Source organism: Gavialis gangeticus, unplaced genomic scaffold (genome assembly GCF_001723915.1).
Source record: "Gavialis gangeticus isolate Ggan-Ray unplaced genomic scaffold, GavGan_comp1, whole genome shotgun sequence".
NCBI lineage: Eukaryota > Metazoa > Chordata > Crocodylia > Gavialidae > Gavialis > Gavialis gangeticus.
Window position 1 is genome coordinate 57377779 of NW_017729030.1, and position 21844 is coordinate 57399622.

At 42.1% G+C, this 21844-nt stretch overlaps 1 protein-coding gene across 1 annotated transcript in view; it reads left to right on the forward strand.

Annotated features, from left to right (window-relative positions):
* Window positions 1-21844, forward strand: part of TECRL (trans-2,3-enoyl-CoA reductase-like) — a 242017-nt gene that overhangs the window by 162274 nt on the left and 57899 nt on the right. Inside the window, exons 3-4 of the mRNA XM_019522275.1 lie at window positions 11680-11724; window positions 20151-20254. Of these exons, the coding sequence (XP_019377820.1) occupies window positions 11680-11724; window positions 20151-20254 (149 nt within the window). The remainder of the gene's footprint in view (window positions 1-11679; window positions 11725-20150; window positions 20255-21844) is intronic.

Genomic DNA, 21844 nt, shown 5'->3' on the forward strand with positions numbered 1-21844 from the left:
GATTATAAAAGGATACAGAGAGGCAAGGTCCACCATCACAGTTCAGAAGACAGCATGGAGAGACAACCAAACCCCATGGGGAGTCTACAGCCTCTACAAGAAACCATGCATCAATAGGGCAATTACTATAACAACAACAACAACAACAAGGTGCTCGACAAATTGCACTCGAAGAAAAATGGACACAGCAACAGACATGGACTCAACGACACCAAATTGAATTAAGAGTCCCAAAAATGACCCCGCAAGATGACCCAGAGGCCTTCCTTGAAAGTTTTGAAAGAGCAGTATTAGCATCCAGGTTAGAGTGCAGCCAGTGGGCCCACCATTTACGTGTACTCTTGATAGGAAGAGCACAAGCGGTTTATCGGGCGATGGCACAAGGCGAAGCGATGGACTATGGTAAAGTCAAGAAAAAGATTTTGTGTCTTTTAAATATTAACCCAAAAAGTTATCAACAGGCCTTCCACATGAAAAAGAAAAAAGAAGAGAAATCCCCAGGAATTCTGTTGCAACAATTGGCTGACCTGTTAGAAAAGTGGTTGAAGTCACAGGAGGTATCCAAGGTGGAGTTATGTGACCAGATCCTGTTGGAACAATTCTTAATAGATTTAAAGGAAAATACCCAACGTTGAGTGCGGTGTCATTGACTGAAGTCATCGGCAGAAGCATTACGCTTGGCCGAGGATTTGATAGTGCTCAAACGGATAACTACCAAGAGAAAGCCCCAAAGTCTGGAACTCCTCAAGTTGGATGAGAGAATGAACAAAAGGAAACTCAAGAAAGGAAGAGACTGACTACAGTATGTTTCAGGTGTGGGAGAACTGGACATATTGCAAGGGAGTGTGCCAGTCATCCTCGATTGGGTCTGCAACCAAGGGAAATACCATTCAAAACCCGGATACAAAGAAGTGAGAGGAGTGACAACGGGCAGGTGGAGATGATGGACTGAAGCATTGGGGAAACACATTGGGAAGTATCAAAGGAAAAACCCACTGTGTGGACCCGAGTTGGAGAGAAGAAAATAAAAGCTATAGTGGATACTGGATGTGCCCAGACATTGATTAGAACCAGCATAGCTCACCAAGGCTGGGCGCCAAGTGCAAGCACCGTAAAAATGATTTGTTTGCATGGCCAGTTGTCGGCGTACCCCTGAAGGAAATATTGGGTGGAAATCTTGGATACCACCCGAGAGATGCCAGTAGGTCTAGCCAATGACCTACCTTACCCGATGGTATTGGGCAGAGACTGGGAGGAGATTTATGAAGTCCTAGACACCGTGAGGAGACAAGAAGTCAAGGTAGAAGGTTTAGCCGGAGAGAGCAGTGAAGATTACACTGAACCCAATACAATGGATTTGGAGAGTTTAGAAAGCAGCTCCTGCTTTCGCGAGTCTCAACAAGGCGAGGACCTGTTTCAATCAATAAGACAAACGCAGCTGGCCAAGCAGGATGATCAGGTAATTTGCCCAGAGAGATGCCACACATTCCCCAGGTATGAGTTGAGGAAAGGCTTGTTATACAGGATCAAGGCTGGACATATAGAAGGGACAGAGGTACCGCAACTGCTGATACCTCGAGACTACAGGGAACCCCTCTTGAAACTCACTCATACGAATCCATTGGGAGGGCGCTATGGGAAGAGCTAAAACAGAAACCAGGCTAACTAAGTGGTGTTTCTGGCCCAGACTGTATGACCAAGTTGAAGACTATTGCAGAGTCTGCCCAAGTTGCCCGAGGGTCAGTCTTCAAAAACCTCCGCGGGCTCCCTTACAAGTGTGACGGGTTACCAATTCGTACTTGTCTTGATAGACTATGCCTCTCTGTTTCCGGATGCCATCCCATTGAGAACAGTCACTGGACCTCGAATAGCAGAAGAATTGCTTAAGTGGGTATCCCGCTTTGGTATTCCTAGGGAGATCATTACGGACCAAAGGATGAATTGTATGTCCCAGGTTATGCAGAATCTGTGCCAAGTATTAAAAATAAAACACTTGCAAACCACAGTTTATCACCCCAAACCAATGGGTTAGTGGAGAGATTAAATGGAACCCTTAAAAATACGAAGTGTAGATGTACACAAGAGGAGCCGCGGAAGTGGGACTTAGTCATACCCCCTCTGTTGTTTGCGGTACAGGAAACCACACAGACATTCTTAGGGTTTTCCCCATTCAAGTTGGTTTATGGGCATCGACCCCGAAGCCTGATGCACGTGGTCCGAGAGCGATGGAAAGAAGGAGGAACCCCAGGGGTGAGGCTATTTGAATCTGTCAATGAATTGAGAGAATGGTTACAAAAGGCAGAAAATTTAGCCCAAGAAAATCTCTGACAAGCCCAAGAGAAACAAAAAACTAAGTATGACCAAAATTAGAGTGAAAGGGACTTACAACCAGGACAAAAAGTGTTATTCTTACTCCCAGATACTACAAGTAAATTTTTAACCTGTTGGCAAGGTCCATTCAAGATATCCAGGCGTGTTGGACCTGTCGACTATGAGGTTCTTTGCCCTGGACAAAAAAAGGAAAAACACATTTTTCACATTAATTTATTAAAACTGTGGAAAGAGCAAGAAGGTTTAGTAGCTTCCTTTATGAGAGGGCAAGCAGAAAATGAGGGTACAATGAATAGGGAACATCGAAACCGGCCAACAAGTCAAGAAGTCTGTCTAGGTACCCAATTGACGGCACAACAAAGAGATCAATTAAAACTGCTTATATGAGAGTTTGGAGACGTGTTTAACAAGAATCCCAGCTGTGCTATGGGGATTAGCCATAACATTGTTACACCAGAAGGAAGGGTAATAAGGGAAAGATGGTGGAGAATCCTGTATCATAGATATGAAGTAGTGAAGGCCGAGATAGGATGTTAGAGCAAGGAATAATAACAGAATCACGGAGCCCCTGGCGAAGCCCATTGGTAATTGTTCCAAAACAAGACGGGTCCCTCCGTTTGTGCATTGACTTTCGTAAATTAAATGCAATTTCAAAATTCGCCACTTTTCCCATGCCCCAAATCAGCAAATTACTGCAGAGAGTAGGACAAGCCAAATACATATCTACATTAGATTTGACAAATGGATATTGGCAGATATCTGTACGCAGAGAAGACCAAGCAAAAACTGTTTTGGCACACCATGGAGTTTCTACGAATTCAAGCAAATGCCATTTAGCCTGCATGGGCCTACAGCCATTTTCCAAAGACTCTTTGATTGGGTCCTAGCACCACACCAACAACATGCAGCAGCCTACATAGATGATATTATAATTTATACAGATGAATGGGAACAACATTTAAAAGTTCTGCGTGCTGTTCTCCAAGAACTCAGGCAAACAGGCCTCACAGCCAACCCAGGGAAACGTGCCCTAGGTAAGGCAGAAACTAAATATCTTGGCTTCCTAGTAGGACAAGGACACATGCGCCCCTTGGTAGATATGGTTGAAATGATACAGGATTATTCGCCTCCATGGATGAGAAAACAAATGTGTGCTTTCCTTGGTTTAGCCAGCTATTACCGCAGGTTCATACCACATTTTGCCAAGATAACCACCCCCTTGACCAACTTATTAAAAGGACGAGGCAATGGGCCTATAAAATGGGAAGAAAAACATTTAGAAGCTTTTCGTAGGACTCAACAAGATTTATGTAACGACGCAATTCTTCGTACACCGGACTTCACCTGTCCTTTCATTTTACAGACGGATGCATCAAGTTATGCTGTGAGAGCTGTGCTGATGCAGGAAGTGGATGGGATAGAGTGCCCGACTGCCTATGCTAGCTGGAAACTTAACCCACCAGAACAAAGGTATGCCACTATTGAACGTGAGTGCCTAGCGATAAAGTGGGGAGTAGAATATTTTCGGTATTATTTCCTGGGCCATAAATTCACTTTGGTTATTGATCATGCGCTCTTGAAGTGGTTAAAGACAACCCAAACAGATAATATATGAATCACCAGATGGGCACTCGCCTTACAACCATTCCACTTTAATATTGAATACAGGCCGGGACATGCCAACGTGGTAGCAGACTTTCTATTTCAATGTCATCCTGGTACCCAATCCCTAGAGGCCTCGAATACTCAGGAAGATCTGAACTCCCTCCACATCGAGGATCAAGATAAACAACAAAAGGTGCCTAGCGGCGTCTTAAGGGGGAAGGTGTGTGAAAGAAGAAACAGTGATGCAGCAAAAAGAGCTGGAGAATGCCACTTCCAGAGCTATTACCATATTAGGATAGAAGCTCCGGGAAAAGAAAAGAAAGAGGAGAAGGCAGTCGCAGAAAGGGAGAAGAAAGAAAGAGCGTGTGAAGGAGAAAGTGAGGGAGAAAGAAGATCTCCAGGAGATAAGACACTTACCTCAGGATTTTTCTTGCCGCTGGAGAGAGTGGAGCTCTGAGAAAGAGGGGCGGATCCCTGAAGAGGCACTGGAGACGCGGATGGCAGCCGCGCTGAAAAGTAGACAAACAAACAAAAAAGAGAAGAGTGAATTGACTCACTCCCACAAGCTTAGTGAAAACAACTGAGTGCTGACCACAAGGATTCAAGGCTTCAGGCATGCATCAGATGAAAGTTACACACTCAGGATAGCAAAAGTAAAGAGAGAGAAATAACAAGGCTTGAAGAGAAAAGCATGCTCTAAAAAAAAAAAGGAAATAAATGGATAAACCAGAGTTAAAGGGACTTTGTTTATTAACATCAAGTTCAGTCCAACCAAACTGATAAAGGTTAAATAAGAACAGTATGTAGACAGAATTACAAAGTTGATATAATTGTTAAAAAAAACAAGAAAAAAAGGACCACTTCTGTTTAAAGATAACGAAAGTTTGTATAATGTTATAAAGAATAAAGATAAAGACAAGTGTTAATCTGCACCTGATTGTGAATATATATATCAGCGAGTGTGTGGGGATAATTGAGTGAAGTTTTCCTTTATAATACTGGGATTCCTAATAGAGACACCCAAAGAGCAAAATAAAATGACAAATATATATATAACAATCTTCCCGACAAGTGACATCATAAAGCAGAACATATTATAATAACATTGAAGATGTGGCAGGCGGGAAAGTTGGGGTACTTACAGCTCTTTGGGAGATTATAAAAGGATACAGAGAGGCAAGGTCCACCATCACAGAGTGCTAAATAAATGGTAAGTAACAACTGCACAGTAGTCTCTCTTGTAGACACACCTAGTGTGTACATGAAAGGTCTCTTTTCAACAGCACTGCTCACCTGCCTGACCACTTCTTGGGAATAAAAGCTGCAGTCTGTTATGTAGGTTCAATCTAAGAAGCTTCTTTCCCTTCGCTGCTGTGGCACCACAGTGCTTCAATGTGGTTTCCCAGATAGATGGTCATGGTCTGCTTATTGTTGTTTTCAATGAGCCTGGCAAGTCATTGAATTGTAATATAAGCTGAATTAGACTTTTCTGAAAATAAAAGCAGAGAAAAAAAGCCTCAAGTAATTTCTCCTGCTGCCTAGGAGAATGTCATCTCTGGAAGGCGGTGAATCACAAGCTTCAAATCAGCAAAGATTTGAGTTGTCAGGATGATAATATCTTTATCAACTCCTGACTGCTCAGAAGTGTTCTTGAGAATTCTCAGACACTCCTGCTACAACTAAGAATAATTGCATTCCTGACCTCTACTGTTAAATGGTCACAGTTATGAATACCTATATCTGTCCAGGATTCACTTTGTCATGTTTTGGCAAGCTTACTTTTCAGATGCGAGTCATGCACTGAGGAATGCTAGTTACATGCACTAATGACTCTATTGCCAATATTTTATAATTATGAGATCTATGACCTGGTTACATTTATGGGGTGCATTTCTCAAGTATCAGTAAAGGGTGTTTCATGGGCAAGTTCTGTTACATGCCTCAGAAGGGGTATAGTGTCAGGTGATCATAGCAGGGATATTATACTTCACTCCTATTGCAATTTACCATAGAACGTTCTCCGTTTTCACGGTTTTTTAACAACATGATACCACTGATTGATTATAGTAATTTTGTTGTTCATATTGCCCTATTCATAACACAGCAGGTGTTGCTCATAATTATTAAGCCTATTTGTTATTAGAGATGCATGGGCAGTAAAATACAATCAGAAGCAAACAGTTTAACCGATAATAAAATTACCTGTTCATGGAAAGTCAGTGTGCTAATTATCTCTAAACAATGTCTGTCAAAAACATGTTCTGTTTCTTACAGGTCTGAACTGTAGAGAAAATGTCTAATTTCACAGAGGAAGAAATGTGGGCTCTGTCTTACCTTTGCTGTGATATGCATTAAATGTATAGCCTAAATGTTATATAACTACTTAGCGTATAATAAATACATAATTTACTGTGGGATAGGCAAAGCACTAAAAATTTTCTTACCTTTAGGAAATGGTACACAAATTATAGGAATCCCTCAGTCACATAACTGGAAAAGTTGTAGCTTTGAGTTGTAGCTTAGCTTTGATCTTTCAAAGCTTTCCATGGCTTTTTAACCATGAAGTTCCTATTACAGTCAGTGGACTCAGTCTGATAAAATGTCGTTTGGAGCCTTTAAAAATGTATACAGACTTTTAAATTTAAAAGGCCCTGCATTCCTATGGTTTTAGGCTGACTCATTTCTTGGGATTTTTGGTCCAAATAGAAATAGAAAAAGCATAGAAAAAGAAAAGTCAATGGCTTTGTCCTGCTGTTTTTTCTTCTTGATTTCAAATGGAATATGTACACACTTTGGCCAAATGGATTGGATATTTGCCTAATGTACACACTTATTTATTTTTGCTTAGATAGGGCAGGGAGCTAGCAACAGTCACAGACCAGGATTCTACTATGTTAGCTGTTGTACAAACATGGAGAAGAGAGATAGTTTCTTCTCCAAAGAGAGAGCAATAGGTGAATGCAATGGGCAGACTAAGGTGCATCAGGTGAACTTTTCAAAATGCTGGGTGTTCAAGTCTTTAGACAGATTATCCTCAGAGAACTGCAGCACATACTCCTGAATCTCCTGAACCTAAGGTACTGTCTTTCCCCATACTTCTACGCTGCCAGTACTGGTTGCCTATTCTTGGTATACATGAGAAGAAAACAGAACTTTTCAAGTGCGGAGTTAAAAAGAAAAGTTTCATCCTATGGCATGGAACTGGCATTCAGGAGAAAAGTGTTGTACTCCCAGGTCAGCTATTGACCTGCAGGATGACCTTGGATAACTCAATTCACTTTGTGGTGCCTCATTTTCCCCATCTGTAACTGCCCAGTCCCTTCTTTGAATCTTGCTAAATTGTTGGCCTCAGTGACATCCTGTGGAGTTAGCAGAAGATGCTGACTGTGTAATTGTTCCTGAGCAGTCATTTAGTACTTGCATACGCAAGTACTAAATAACTGCACAGTAACCAGCATTACTGTGTAATCACATCCCCATATGACTTCCTGGTGATACTGACTGCGCAATAGCTCATTACTACTTCACAGTAGCTTCAGGGTTCATGCCCCATGACACTACTGCACAAAAGTAATGGGCTATTGTGCAGTAGGCATCTCATGCAACAGATTTAGAAACCTTCCTGTAATCTCTTTTCCTCCAGGAGAGCATCAGAATTCCCTAATATCTGTTAGTTCAATGATGTTTAGACATATTTTAGCCAATACTCATATTATTCAGGAAATATATTACTGGTCTCACCAAACTCTAATGTAGTAAGTATCACCAGGAAGCCATGTGGGGATGTGATTACACAGTAACGCCGGTTACTGTGCAGTTATACCTAGTAGATATTTTTCATCTGACCCTTTTTCTTTTCATCTAAAATTGAGTTTTTTCATTGGAAACTGTTGAGAAATATTTTCTCTCTATAAAATACCTGAAAACTATTGAAAAAAGTGTGATTTATAATTTTTTAAATACAAAATATACCTTGCTTTTATGATATTTTTGCTCAAGAAATTCTGTATTTATGTTAATGTGTAGAAGTGTTGCAAAAGTGACTAAAGCATACTACACAATGGGATCCAGCGTCCATTGCCTATATGATGCATGGGCAAGTCACTCAACCCTCAAAATTACTAGTAGGAAAAAAACGGCATTTGAAGGTGTGCTAATGTTCCCTTCTCCTTCAAAAACAAGACTTTATCAGGTTGGGAGAATGAAGCTAGTCATTCACTCTCTGTATATACTGGAGAAGAAGAGGTAGCAATATTCTTCCTAGAAGGCAGTACCAATTCCTGCATGATTCCTGGTTACTCCTAGTGTAGAAGGTCCCAGCTGAAGCACAACATTTTTCCAATTTGTTTGCAAGCTGGAAGTCATTACCTTTAGGTTGGAATCCAAGATGAGCTGAATTGCACAAGACTGGACATTCTGATTCCAGCAAGTTGCATGACTCCTCTTAGCCTCAACCAATATTCAGGTACCAGTGGGCTAAGCACTGCACAGACATATAGTGGGAGAGGGTCTCTAGCCCAAAGAATTAAGCAGGTAAAAAAGTCTGAGGCCCTGTGCATCCTCAGGTGTTTTGTGGATGGCTTAAGCCCAGAATTAGTGTAGCCATGTCCATATGGCACTGCAGGAAAGCTAATTAGCATGAGGATGAGCTAACTGATTCTGGGGGCATCTACTTGTGCAATGAACATGCAGTAAGGTTACTGAGCAGTAAAATAAGGTGCAGTAAGAAATGGCCGTGGCCAGAAGCACATTTACACATGTGCCCTGTTGGGCACAGATTTGCGCCCAATGGGAACAGCCCAGTTCAGGGCTACTTCTGCCCTGCTCTGCCTTCTTGCAGCAGCCAGGAGTTCCAGGCTCCCCTGGGTGCTAGCCCGGGGCCTGGCAGGGGGACATAGGGGTAGTTCCTGATGTGCGTGGGGCCAGGAATATTGTGCCGGCTGCAAGGGCACCTGTCTCCTGGCCCTATGCGCATTGGAACCTGTCCTGACAGCTCCCCCTGAATTGGGGCTTAGCCTGGCAACAGTGACTCCCTGCTTCCTGGGCTGACCAGGAGCAAAATTGCTCCCAGTCAGTATCTAAATGTGTGCTACTGCACATTACCTAATGTGCCATTTATCTAATACCTATATATGTTGACACTAGCAAACAGCACATTTGACTAATTTAATGTGCAGTAAAGCATCTTGTGTAAACATATCCCCTTTCACTCCGTAGTGCTATTTAGCTTATCGTAAGCCGTATGCAGACATAGTGCTTCCAAATTAAGAAGCAGCCTGACCAGATTCACATATTGTGCCTAAGTACACTGCTCTTGAGTGTGTTAAATTTACTCTGTAGACATGTTCTAGAGATGAGATGAAAACCTGACTCGGTGAGAAGGGACAGTGACTTGACCAACATCACACCACAGATTTTGGTCACCACTCTTTGTACCTTTGGTTTCCTTGCAAATGCTGGTCTTTCTTTTAGGTTTAGTTCTTTGGATCTGTTTTCAGAGCCTTGGTGTACTTGGGTTACTGCACTGAAATATAAGATTACATGCCAAAAAGCAAAACCTCTGTTTGCCCTACTGAAGATTATGAGCCATGCTTCAAAGCTCATTGCCGAAGGATCAGGTAAATTGGTTTTTATTGAAATATACTGTAATACAAGGAGGAAAAAAATTCAGTTTAACACAAGTACATCCCATTTTAGTCTCCCAAATAACTATTGATATCTGCTGTCCTGGAGCAAATCATATCCTCCTTGACAAGTCTGACAGCTGCTGTTTCTCTATCTTCTTTTTATCTTTAATAGCCATGGTCTGTTGTGGTACCTTGAAAAACCTAGTTGCTGCTTTTTGATAGATAGGTCTTCCCTGGTGCTTCAAGCATCAGTTTGTGCATATTTCTTGACCTGCTGAGATCAGAGCTGAAATTGATCTTGGCCAGCAGCATAGTAGCAATTGTCTAATGCCTCTACTCTGCTACAGAATTCTGACAACAAACAAAAACAAACAAACAAAACCCCAAAACCAAACCAAAACAAACAAACAAAAAAACCCTCTCCATCAAGTGTGTTTTCAAGAAATAGTCCTTTCTAATGTCTGTATAGATATCCACAACTTGTTTCACTGCAATCTATCTGCTTGTACATCTTGATTCTAAGTGCTTTCCTGAAAGAATGTTTTATGTATATTCTAAACACATAAAGCCACTTGTATGACTCTAGATGGATTTTCCAAAGTGCTCAGAAACCCACAATTTTAATCTGAATAGCCACAATGCTATGAATTAAAAAAAGAAACAATAATGCTTGCATTCTCCCCCTTCACTTTATTCCTCTCAGACTATTAGCTCACTTAGCAAGTTTTCCTGAGCATCTCTCATGTAGTAGATGTAACAGACCTATAGAAAGGCATGTCTGTGGGAATGTCTGTTTCTGAACATTTGTCACATTGAAAGTCAATATTCTTTCTAGGAATCACCCTTTCACAGGAACCATGTGATACTTATAGTGAAGCAAGCATTTTTAAAAGCTTCTTTATTCCTTAAGACTTCATCAAGAAAACAACTTGCACTTAAAAAATCTGGCTATGTCTTTAATTTGTATTAAAAACACAGGAACACAAGTGTAACCATGGTGGAAGGCCTGCAAAACGTATTAGCTGGCCATGGCTAAACCTAGGTGGATGCTTTTATAGTAACCTGTATTCTTAGTCTAAGTGCTTATACACATGCTCCATGGGCAAGGAAGGTGGGGCATTTTAATTAGAGTGGCTCCAGAGTATCACATGTATCGATGTCCCCACACTGAAAAATGGTGGCGGAGGCACTTTAACTAAAGCTCATTGAACGAGCTTTAGTTAAAGCACCCCCACCGCCATTTTTCAGCATAGGGACTCTGACACACATGGCACTGGAGTCTGAGGAGCATGGTAATTACCATTTTGGTAATTACTATGCTCCAACAGACTTGATTAATTGAGTCTTCTTTGACACATTACAGCAGGAACGTGTATAGGTACCTGCTATGTCTTGAGCAAATTGTCCAGGATATAAAGTTTTGTCTCTACAAGATAACTGTAATTTTTCCATTCAGAAGGGTTGTAATAGAATTCACCCCAATATTTCAATACGGGGTTCTTCACTGATCGTTATCTGTTTGTCTGTCTGTCTTTCTGTCTATTTCTAAGGAAAGCAAACATATTTGCCAATATTATCCTTTTGGCTGAAAGCAAAGTGGTTGATCCTTTTGAGGGTGGTGAGGAAACGTTAACAGTTTATCATTTTAAGAAAGAACACATTTTTCTAACCACTTTAATAGGAAAATAACCCCCTCTCCAGTCCACCCTTATCTTTTTATTTGAAATTTGGTAAAACTGTCAAGTTCCAACAAAAAGATGGACTTCTTCCATCACTAACCTATATGTACAAAGTCCCCAGTGCCATTATGCTATAAGGTTTGATTATTCTGATACATTGCAATCTGCATTATTCATCTGCTGACTGTGAATTCAGCATTCCAGTAGAGCCAGCCAGAGTGTTTTGGGGGTGGGATATTTCTTTTCTAACTGTATACATTGCACTGTATATTCATCCCATATTACTACTGTATTTTTCATTTATAGCTAAAGCACATAGACATTTTTATGGTCTCACAGTTCTAGCTATCAGCAAAAAAGGACACTTGCTACTAGTAAGAAATGAGGTTTAGAAGCTATACCATGAAATTAAATGTAATTCTTTATGATTTTAATAGGCCCCCAGTGGTACCCCTCCCGGGTTGGCCTGCAACTGGAACGAAGTGAGTATTTATTTTTCTGTCAAGCAACCTCCTAGTATATTTCTAATCTATTTCTGATGTTTCTGCCTAATTATATTGCATTGTATATATGCTATTGGCTAAGCCATTCAAACTTTTTTCCTAATTAATATGTCTGGATATCTAATTAGCTTCCCCACTGATGAACAGAACTGATGATTTTTCATGTGCACTGTATAATGTTGATTCTGTTAATTTTCTTATAGTAAATATTAAAATGAAAAAGGAGACTGTTTTTCAGTTTCCAGTGCAAAACCCACCTCTTGACACTAAGGGTGGCATTCTGTCTCCTTCCTAAGCATGTCATCTACATGGCATTTTCAGTCATTTAAGTGCCCCAAATGCCATCTGTACACAGGCTGGAATTCTATTCCTAGGCACATAGCCCTGCACACATGGATGACTATTAGAGACCACGTATTCACACAGATTGACTGTGTGCAGTAGTAACCAGAGTCTGTATGTATGCCCCTTGTTAATGTGTAGAAGACTTTGATGTTCTAAAATGGAGATCACCAAACCCATGGCTACCAGATTTAGACTCAGAAGCAGAAAACAGATGGAGGTAGGTCCTCTTTTACCTTTCCCCTCTCCTCATCAGAGCTCAGTGGGTGGGGCATTAGGGGAGGAGGGGGAAGAATGAAACTAGGGGTGCTGATTTATAGCTGCTCCCCCCCCCCCCGCCAAACCTTTGCCCTGGGGGCATTTGAATCTGGGTGTCCTTGACTTCCTAGCTTAGTACTAAATTGAAATCCCCTCTTGGTGAGTGGGGCCTACAAACTCCAACTTCCCATGTGACTGCCTTAGTCACTAGGGGAAGATGGGAAGTAGTGATCCCCTTCAGCAGTGCATATGCCCAGTTTTGGTGTATGTATAGTTATCCACTTACCAGGGGTTATATGTAGAGCAACAAAATGTCAACCTTTGTATAAGGAGTATCTCTGGCACTTATACATGACCAAATTGTGACAGTTAGATGACCAGGAAAGAATATGTGATCCAAATTGTAATACTTATTGATGGTCTTAGCAGAAAAATCAAGGACTATATGGGCCATGAAGGCTGACCTACTATGATTGTAATAATTTTTGAAGGACATGATAATATTAGAAGATTTAACTACCTGTGTCCATGCTGAACTTGTTCTGTGGATAAACCTAGGAATTCATTCTCCAGAGGGTTTAAACTTAACTACTTTAATTCCCCTAAGTGCTTTGCAAAGTAGTGTGTGCTTTCTTGGATCCTCTGCTCAAGGTCGCTATCTGGTATCCTTGCATTTACTACACTTCCTTCCCTGCATTTTTATTATCTGCCTTATGGAATCTGTAGACTTCCTGACTTTGCTGTCCCATCCTTTAATTTTGGATAGGCTTAGGATCAATGCCACCAGATAGAAGTAGGCTGATCTGTTTATTTTGAATGACTCTTTAAATTCCTTCACAGAGCAATGGGTGTGGTCTGTCATTCTGTCTTCTATGTCCGCATTCTTAGACCCTCACTGCAATTCCTATTTTTTTTTTTTTTTTGGTTTGCTATCCCTGACAATTCATGATTTCCTGAGTTTCAGTTGTAGGGTTGTGGGTCTACTCCTTGGTTGTCGGTCTATTCCTAACATCTGAGATTCAAATAGTCCAAGCCCTTCAATCACTGACTTCTTTAAATCCCTTGTGGAACAGGATGTGTTATCCTGAATTCACTGGCTTGTGAACTTTTTTATTTTAACCCTGCAGTTGCTTCCTGGTTTTGCCTTCACTGATTCTTGCTTTTCTATAGCTTTTATATTCTCCTCATTTTTTGAAAAATAAAGGATTTTTCCTTTGCCTCTGTAACAGGGTGCAGGGCTCAGGGGCTGTAGTCCAGCTGCAGGAAGCTGAAAAAAGATTTCCTGCCTGTCTAGGAGGATTAGAATGTTTGGATGGCCCAGATGAAGTTAAAAGCTCCCAGAGAAGGGAGAAAAGGAAAAACTGAAGTTGCAGAACATATTCAGAATTACTTTCTCAGGGTCCAGGAAAGGACTACAAGGGATGAGGTAAAACTTTATTGTTAAACATGCTGAACAAAATGGGATAGCTGATAACCAATACTCAGGAGAAAACAAAACTCCTAAACAAATACTTCACATCAGTATTTCACCAGTCTTAAAGTATTAGCCTGCTTGACAGGATACAAGATGATCAAGTTGGGGGTGATCACCTACCCATAGTTGATGAAGATCTTGTGGAGGAACATCTAGAGAAGCTGAATACCTACAAGTCAGCAGAACTGGATGAACTACACCTGACAGTGCTGAAAGAATTTGTTGACAACATCATGAGACCAATCGCAAAGCTCCTGAGAACTCATGACACTTGGGAGAGGTCCCAGAAGACTAGAAGAGGCCCAACATGGTGTTTTTCTTCAAGAAAGGAAGAATGGAGATCCCAGGGAATTATAGGACAATCAGTTTGACCTTAATCCCTGGAAAAATCCTGGAAAAAATTACCAACAAATCCATTAGTGATAGGCTAATTGAAGGCAGTAATCTAAAGGACAGCCAACATGGGTTCATTGCAGGCAGGTCATGCCTGACCAACCTCATTTCCTTCTACAATCAGGTTACTCACCACCTGGATAAGGGAGACGAGGTTGATGTCATATACTTGGATTTCAAAAAGGTCTTTGACTTAATCTCCCATGATGTCTTTATGGTAAATTTGAGAAATTGCAGCCTTGACAATCTTACAATCCAGTGGCTAGGAAACCGGTTCCAAGGTAGGACCCAGAGAATATTAATAGATGGAATTGAGTTGACATTGTGTAAGGTGACCTTTGACATCCGTCAGGGTTCACTACTCAGACCAGTGCTTTTCAACATATTCACCAATGATTTGGATTCATGTGTTAAAAGTGTATTGGCAAAGTTTGTGGATGACACCAAATTATGGGGGAGTGTGGTCATGCTAGAGGATAGGCTGGGGATACAGTATGACCTGGACAAGCTTGCAAGGTGGGTGGATCAAAACCTGATGACATTTAACACAGAGAAATGTAAAGTGCTCCATCTGGAGAGAAATAAGCTGCAACATATTTACAGGCTTGGCAGTGCTACCCTTTTGAGCACCACATCTGAAAGAGACCTCAGGGTTGTGGTAGACCACAAAATGAACATGAGCCACCAATGCAATGCCGTAGCTGGCAAAGAGAATAAAACACTGGCATGCATCTACTGATGCATCTCAAGTAAAACTAAGGATGTCATCCTTCTGCTCTACTTGGCTTTGGTGAGACCATAGCTGGAGTACTGCACCCAGTTCTGGGTGCTGCACTTCAAGAAGGTTGGGGAGAAGCTTGAGAGAGTCCAAAGAAGGGCCACAGATACGATTAGAGGTCTGGAGCTCAAGCCGTATGAGGAAAGGCTGAAAGACATGGGACTGTTCAGCCTGAATAACAGACTTAGAGGGGATTTGGTGGCAGCCTATAAATATATTAGGGACATACATTAGGGCCTGGGGCCTTGGAACCCCTGTACATCTGTTCACCAAGGCACCCCAGGGGAAGACATGGAACAATGGACAAAAACTGCTAGAAGATCACTTCAAATTGGACATAAGGAAAAAATTATTTACAATTCAAGTGTCCAGGTTCTGGAACAGATTCCCTACAGAGGTAGTACAATCACCTACCCTGGAGACCTTTAAAAAATGACTGAATTTGCACCTTGTTGGGGTCACCTGACCCCAGCAGTCTTTCCTGCCTAAGTGCAGGGGGGGTGGACCTGATGATCTCATGAGGTCCCTTCCAGGCTCTAACATCTATGAATCTATGTATCTGTTTGTTTTGTGATTATGGTGTTTCTTGTGAGGGCAAGTGTAACCCAAGGAAAATAAAATAGTGTTATAAACAGTGACAGTCCACTATGTGTGATGGAGAACATGGGTATTCTAAAGCCAATTCCAGTAATGGAAACAGGACTCCTGATAAAATGGCTGGAGGGGCTGCTGCAGCAACAACAACAGCTGTTTGAGCAGATCCAACTCTAGCAGTAGCAATTCTAGAAGAAGTAGAACCAACAAATCTAGCAGTTCCAGAGAGACCAGCAGCTGCAACAGCAGGAGTTCCTGAGATATCAGCTGGAGTAGAGACAGATTCCCACCCAAGTTGGTGAGTCACATGGATCCCAAAGGATATAGGGTGGAGTCCTCCCCAAGATGGGACTTGAAGATGACCCAGAAGCTTTCCTCGTGACTTTTGCGTGGGTGGCGGAGACCTTTCAGTGGCCACAGGAAACATGGGCTATGAGGGTGGCCTCTTTGTTGACTGGGGAGGCACAGGTGACTTACAAGTCTCTAGGAGCAGAGTTGGCTCAGGACTACACTATCCTTTAATCAGCCATACTGGACTAGTTGGGTCTCATGGAGGAAGCCTACTGGCACAAGTGTTGATCAGAGTCTTGGGACACAAAGTTCCAAAGCCCTGGCCCCAAACCTAAAGGACTTGTGTACCAGCTTGTTAAACCCAGACTTCTGGTTGACTGTGGAGATTGTGGAACCAGTGACCCTCAAACACTTCTGCTGCATCCTACTAGCAAAGGCCCAGAGATGGGTGTATCAGCATTGTGTGGTTAGCTTGGAGGAGGTTACGTGAAAAGTAGAAGACTTCACAGGAGCAGAGTTAGAGTGTCAAGAACCCTGGAGGAACCAGTAGCTTCCAGGCCTGAGTAAGCTGGGACTACAGGGAAAGCAGCCCAGGTGTCTAGGAAGGCCCCCAGTAGAGGCATTAACTCTATTGTCTCTGAGACTGCAGCCAGGACAAGGGCCCTTGAGTTATCCTTCTGGAGAAGAAAGTCACCTAAAGCATCCCTGCAGCCCAGGAAGAGGAAGAGAGATGCAAATAATATGCCTACAATGCAGGCAGAAGGAACATTGATTTTGGGACTGCCCACAAATGGACTATGGGTACACTCAAACCTATGTGTCAGAGGCAACGCAGAAGGACCCACACCTGAGAGGATATGTGGTCCTGGTAAAAAATGGGGAGGTCCATGTCATTGGGCTCATAGACTCTAGCTTGGGCCAGACATTTGTACATGAGTGACTTGTGAATCCAGCAGACATCCTCTGGTAGAGGAATGCATGTATTTCACATGCATTCATGGGGATACCTCACCCTAGACCGTAATCTGCCTAAACCAGACTATCGGGGGACAGGAAGACCATGTAAGGGCTTCGGTGGCCAGCCACATAGCTTTCCCTTGTGGTGGTGGGACAAGACTGGGGCTTGATAGCCAAGTGGATCTGAGTGGCAAAACAAGTGTATACAAGTGAGACAGACCATAACCCCACCAAATCAGAGATAGGGGAAAACAGATATCTTTGTTTTCAAACACTGAGCTCTTTGGGCCTCAACCCAGGTCATGCATAAAATGTTGGTGCATTGGACAGAAGGCCCTCTCCAGACAACAGGAATGCCTAGGGAAAGGGATCAGAGGTCAGTGCAGTATGGGCCCCACTCCAGAGGAGGCAAAGGGTCAGGGAACCTTTGGAGCCCTTTGGGAGAGAGGGCTGAATCAGGTGGGGGAAGACCAAGATTTCAACCAGGACAAAGGCAGGATCCAATATATGTCCCTCTATATGGCCAGCTGGGACAGGCCAAGGGGCCATAATGAATGCAAGATTAGCAGGCCAGGGCTCCTGTCTTGATTTCAGGGGGACCTCCTGATGAGGGTGGCCAAAGACAAGGTCAAAGACAAGGCCTGGCACTCTCAGCTGTTTGTACTGAAAAGGTACTGGGGCCAGATTTTGAAACTGGCACATGATGTATCTTGGGAGAATCATTTGGGGTTGGAAAAGATCCAGGAAAGAGTACCAGCAAGGTTTTTTTGGCCTGGGGTATATCAGGAAATCAAAGACTATTGTGTGTTTTGTCCCAATTGCCAGGTGGCTGCACCTTGGCTCGCTCATAATGTCTTGCCGATACCTGTTCCACTAGTCGGCATACCCTTTGAGTGTGTTGGAATGAAGTTGATGGGACGCCTGGGCCCCAGATCAAGAAGATTCTGGTTCATCTTGTTCCTCATCGACTATGCTACCCACTACCCCAAAGCTGTGGCAATCCACTTGGCTTCAGCCCAAATGGTGGCCTCTGAATATTCTGGCATAGAATATCAAATAGATTTTTCTGTTCAAAAGCATGAACAACTGATGGACAAAATTGAGAACATCTTGATATGCTTCTACCCCTAAACTAGAGAAGAAGAAAGTTCCAAAGCAGACATCCTTGTTCTCCATGAGGGGCTCCTACTGAGGTGAAAGGAATATTTATGCATATCTGGTGACTAGAATATTGTTCTTGTTTATGACTTGCCTAGAACCTGTTCTAGACAAATTAGTACTTTGGAATCTTTCAGAATGGCTTCCTTCAAATAAAAAAAATATTACATTATTGAAATCAATGAGATTATTAAAAGAGTAGGATGATATTCATTATAAATAGGTGCAGATTTTTTTCATATCTGGTTTGCAAGCTCTTTAGAGACTCAGAAAGATAAAAGGAAAGGTACTGGCATTCAGTTTTACAAATGCTGTTTGACCCATGTTAATAATATGTTACATAATAGTATTAACAATAATCAGTTGATCTGTATGACATAAAAAAGTTTAGACCTTCTTCTAAAAAGCTTGTCAGACTTTCCTGAGATTCAAAGAATTATATCAGTTTTTTAGCAATAGTATACCAGGAGCACTTGGCAACCTCATTGTGCCATACACTTTACGAACACAAAATAAGAGACAGTCTGTGCCCTGAAAAGTATACAAACTAAAGAGCCAAAGTCTAGGAAGTGAAATTGGAATCTGAAATGTCTTGCCTAATGTGATACATATTGGAGGAACTGGGAATAGAGTTGCTTATGTCACCTACTCCCCAGTTCATTGCTTTAGTCAATACCTCCTCAAAAAACAAAACAAGGCCCATTTTATTTTCTCTTTTTTCCTGTAAGTATTGGATTTATTAGGACTTGAAGTAGGTTTTCTGTTATACTGTGAGAAAGACTGTTCTGAGCTCAGACATAAGAATTCTGTCTACTTCAGACAAGGTTTCCACAGAAATCTGGAGTTATGAGTGCTTGCTTAAAGAGAAGCAGAATTTCTAATCACTGGAGTTTCACCCAAAAGCAAATAGCCAGGGGGGGAGGACCCAAAACAACAACATTCAAGCAAAATGGTGGAGGGAGTTTGTATTTTGAGTTATTGTTAGACTGAGTTAGATCCAGAGCCACCTCTGGCAGCAAGACAAGTATCACCAGTGTTAACTTCCATGGGTGCCTGAGCCATTGTGTCAGGGAGCCATAGGACTCATCCTGCTGCTGCCAAAATGTATCCCCAAACAGGGCTCTGTACCTCAACATTCAGCAGCACGTCCATCCCCACTCACGCTTCCTCTGAATTCCCAAATCCTTTAGGAGCCCAAGAGCCAGATGAGATGGTTCCATTGGCTAGATTCAGCCCATAGGCTGCAGTGGCATAACTAGGGTAGGGCAAGTGAGGCACTACCTCTGAGCACTGACTAGAGGGTGGGCCAACAATGGCCCCCTTGAAGTCTGTGCCATGGCCTGGGCAGCCTTGCACATAGAAGCTGGGCAGGGAAGTGCCATACTAGTGTATCTGGGGGGCCAGGGGAAGTAGAGCAAGTATAATAGTGTTTCCACAGGCCCTCAAGAACCTTTCCCAGAGCAGGCATAGCCTTGCACCTGATATGTAGCTAAGGGAGAAATGAGTAAATGGGACACCAGATTCAACTCCCAGGAAGCCCAGCCATGGGGCTGTTGCTGCCTGAGCAGAACTGATGCTGCTACAGCAGTATTAGCAGCAGTGGCAGCAATAGCTAGGAAGGTAAGTTCCCTCTTAACCTTCATCCATGTTCCCATCCGCTGCCACCGGTCTACCGTAATAGGCATTCTCCAGCCTTAAGCACCCTTTCTTCACCTCTGATGGGCTGTATCCTTGATATGCCTACTGTAGACCAAAAGTGTAAAGGAAGGGCCTGGTGGTTTGCACTCCTTACTGGGAATTGAAAGGTGGAGTTTTGGACCCCCTCTCAGAACCCCAGCCTCCTGCTCTCAAAGCAAATGCACTTACCGGTAAGTTGTTGGGTTAAGAGATGCACAGGTTGATTCTATTTTGCCAATGTATGGATGTGCCATGAACTAGTTATGGAGCTGCGTTTTTTGTCATTGAAGCACAGAAAGTGAAATGGGATTGAGCCTTTTATAAACCAGGATGCACATTGTATTTTTACATTTTAAAGCACAGTTCACAGGGTGGAAGTCAAATCACAATTGCTGTTCAGCTCCTGGTCTTGCGTTTTGTGCTGAGTCATTAAAAGCATATGTATTATTCATGCCATTTACCCTTGCCTCCTTGTCATTATAGATGGACCCTATCTGAAGGATTCTGTTAGCATTCAAAGCCTGGCAGTTTCTTCCATCATTACCCTGTATTTTACAGACCTGGGTCAGCAGGTCAGTTGGACCACAGTAAGTATGTCCTTGTAACAATCAACACATTAAATCTTAATGTACGATGCATTTTACTTCAAATTCCTGCCACTTCCTCAACTTGTCCTTCTCTGTGTCAAATAGTGTAATTACTTTATCACCACTCAAACCAGAATTCAACTGATAGTCAGCCAAGATATCAGTGTAGTACCTCAGACATCCAATTAAAGATTAGAAGATGGGCATAACAATATTGCTTGGAAGAAATCAATTAAAAAAAAACAATTTTAGCTTATCGCTGGTTTATATAATAGTTTGGGACCTTTAGTCAAATATGTTCATTTACTGCACTGGCTCTTTGGCTTCTGAAATGAAAGGTATTAAGTAAAAACAATGGATTTCTGGTAATTCTCTTATTAAAACAGGAAGATAATCAGATTGTCATGTCTTGATGCTTTAACCCATTTTTTTCATTAGAAGGAAGTTAGGAAGAAGCAATCAGGTTATATAAGTTGTTGGAAAGCTAGGTGTGGAAACTAAAAATTCCTAAAGCATTTTAATTTCTTTCTTGCTGGACTCCATAAATGTTTTCTCAATGAACAAAACATACTGAAACTCACTTTGTTAAACTGTAATATATTTATATGCTATTAGAAATCACTGTCATTGTAAACCACATAGGCCATGTCCAGACATGCAGGGGCGTGTAGTTTGTGGCACCGCAAACCTCTTTGTGGTGCCACAAACTGCACGCGGCAAACATTAAAACATGCCCTGCATTGTAAATTTGCATATAATGTACTCTCCAGAATAACCAGACATGACTTTAGGGAGCTCCAGAAGCCACAGTAAAGTTTTGCAGATAGAGAGGGGTATTCTTGCATTCTACAGTCAGAAATACAAGTTCTTTAGAATTTCTTGGTATCTGAAAGTGATAGAATTACCCACATACCAAATGAACCCTTCTCACAAAAATCAACCCTCCCCCCCAAACTGTAATGTGTATTAGTAAAAGTGAGGAAGCTGATTTTTCTTCACTGGAATAGAACCACAGAGATGTTGTGCTGTAATAGCTGCCAGAATGGTTGCCACGTCTCTGGGTCAGCAAGCCGAGGGCATTGGAGTTCAGTGCTAACCCTTTCCAGTGCTAACTCATCATTGTACTGCAATAGCTTTTGGCTGAGCAGCAAAAAGCTGCTCCTAATTTGGCAGTGACTGTAAAAGGGTTAATACTGTATGGTGGCTGGGGTTTTTTTGGCCTGAAGAGTCATTGAGCTGGCTGAGGGTGAGCTATCTGCCACTGCCTGGCATGACTGTGGAATTCTTTTTCCTACATTCTGATTTCCAAAAAATAAGGTGTGTGTCTTTTGCACATAGTATGAAAAAAAAAATGGTATTGATTACATGCTACCTTTAAATTACTCACACAAAGCTTATATTGGCAACTGAGTTATTATTATTAAGAATATAAATTATCAATCACTTAAAAAACAGATTCATTAACAGGCTGTGGCCTTGAATCTGTGGTCTCAGGCTAATCAGTATAGCCATTCATCCTGGCCTGCTACCCTACTGCCCACAGCAGGCAACCTACATCTGCTCCTGCTCTGCTCTACTCAGCCTTCATAC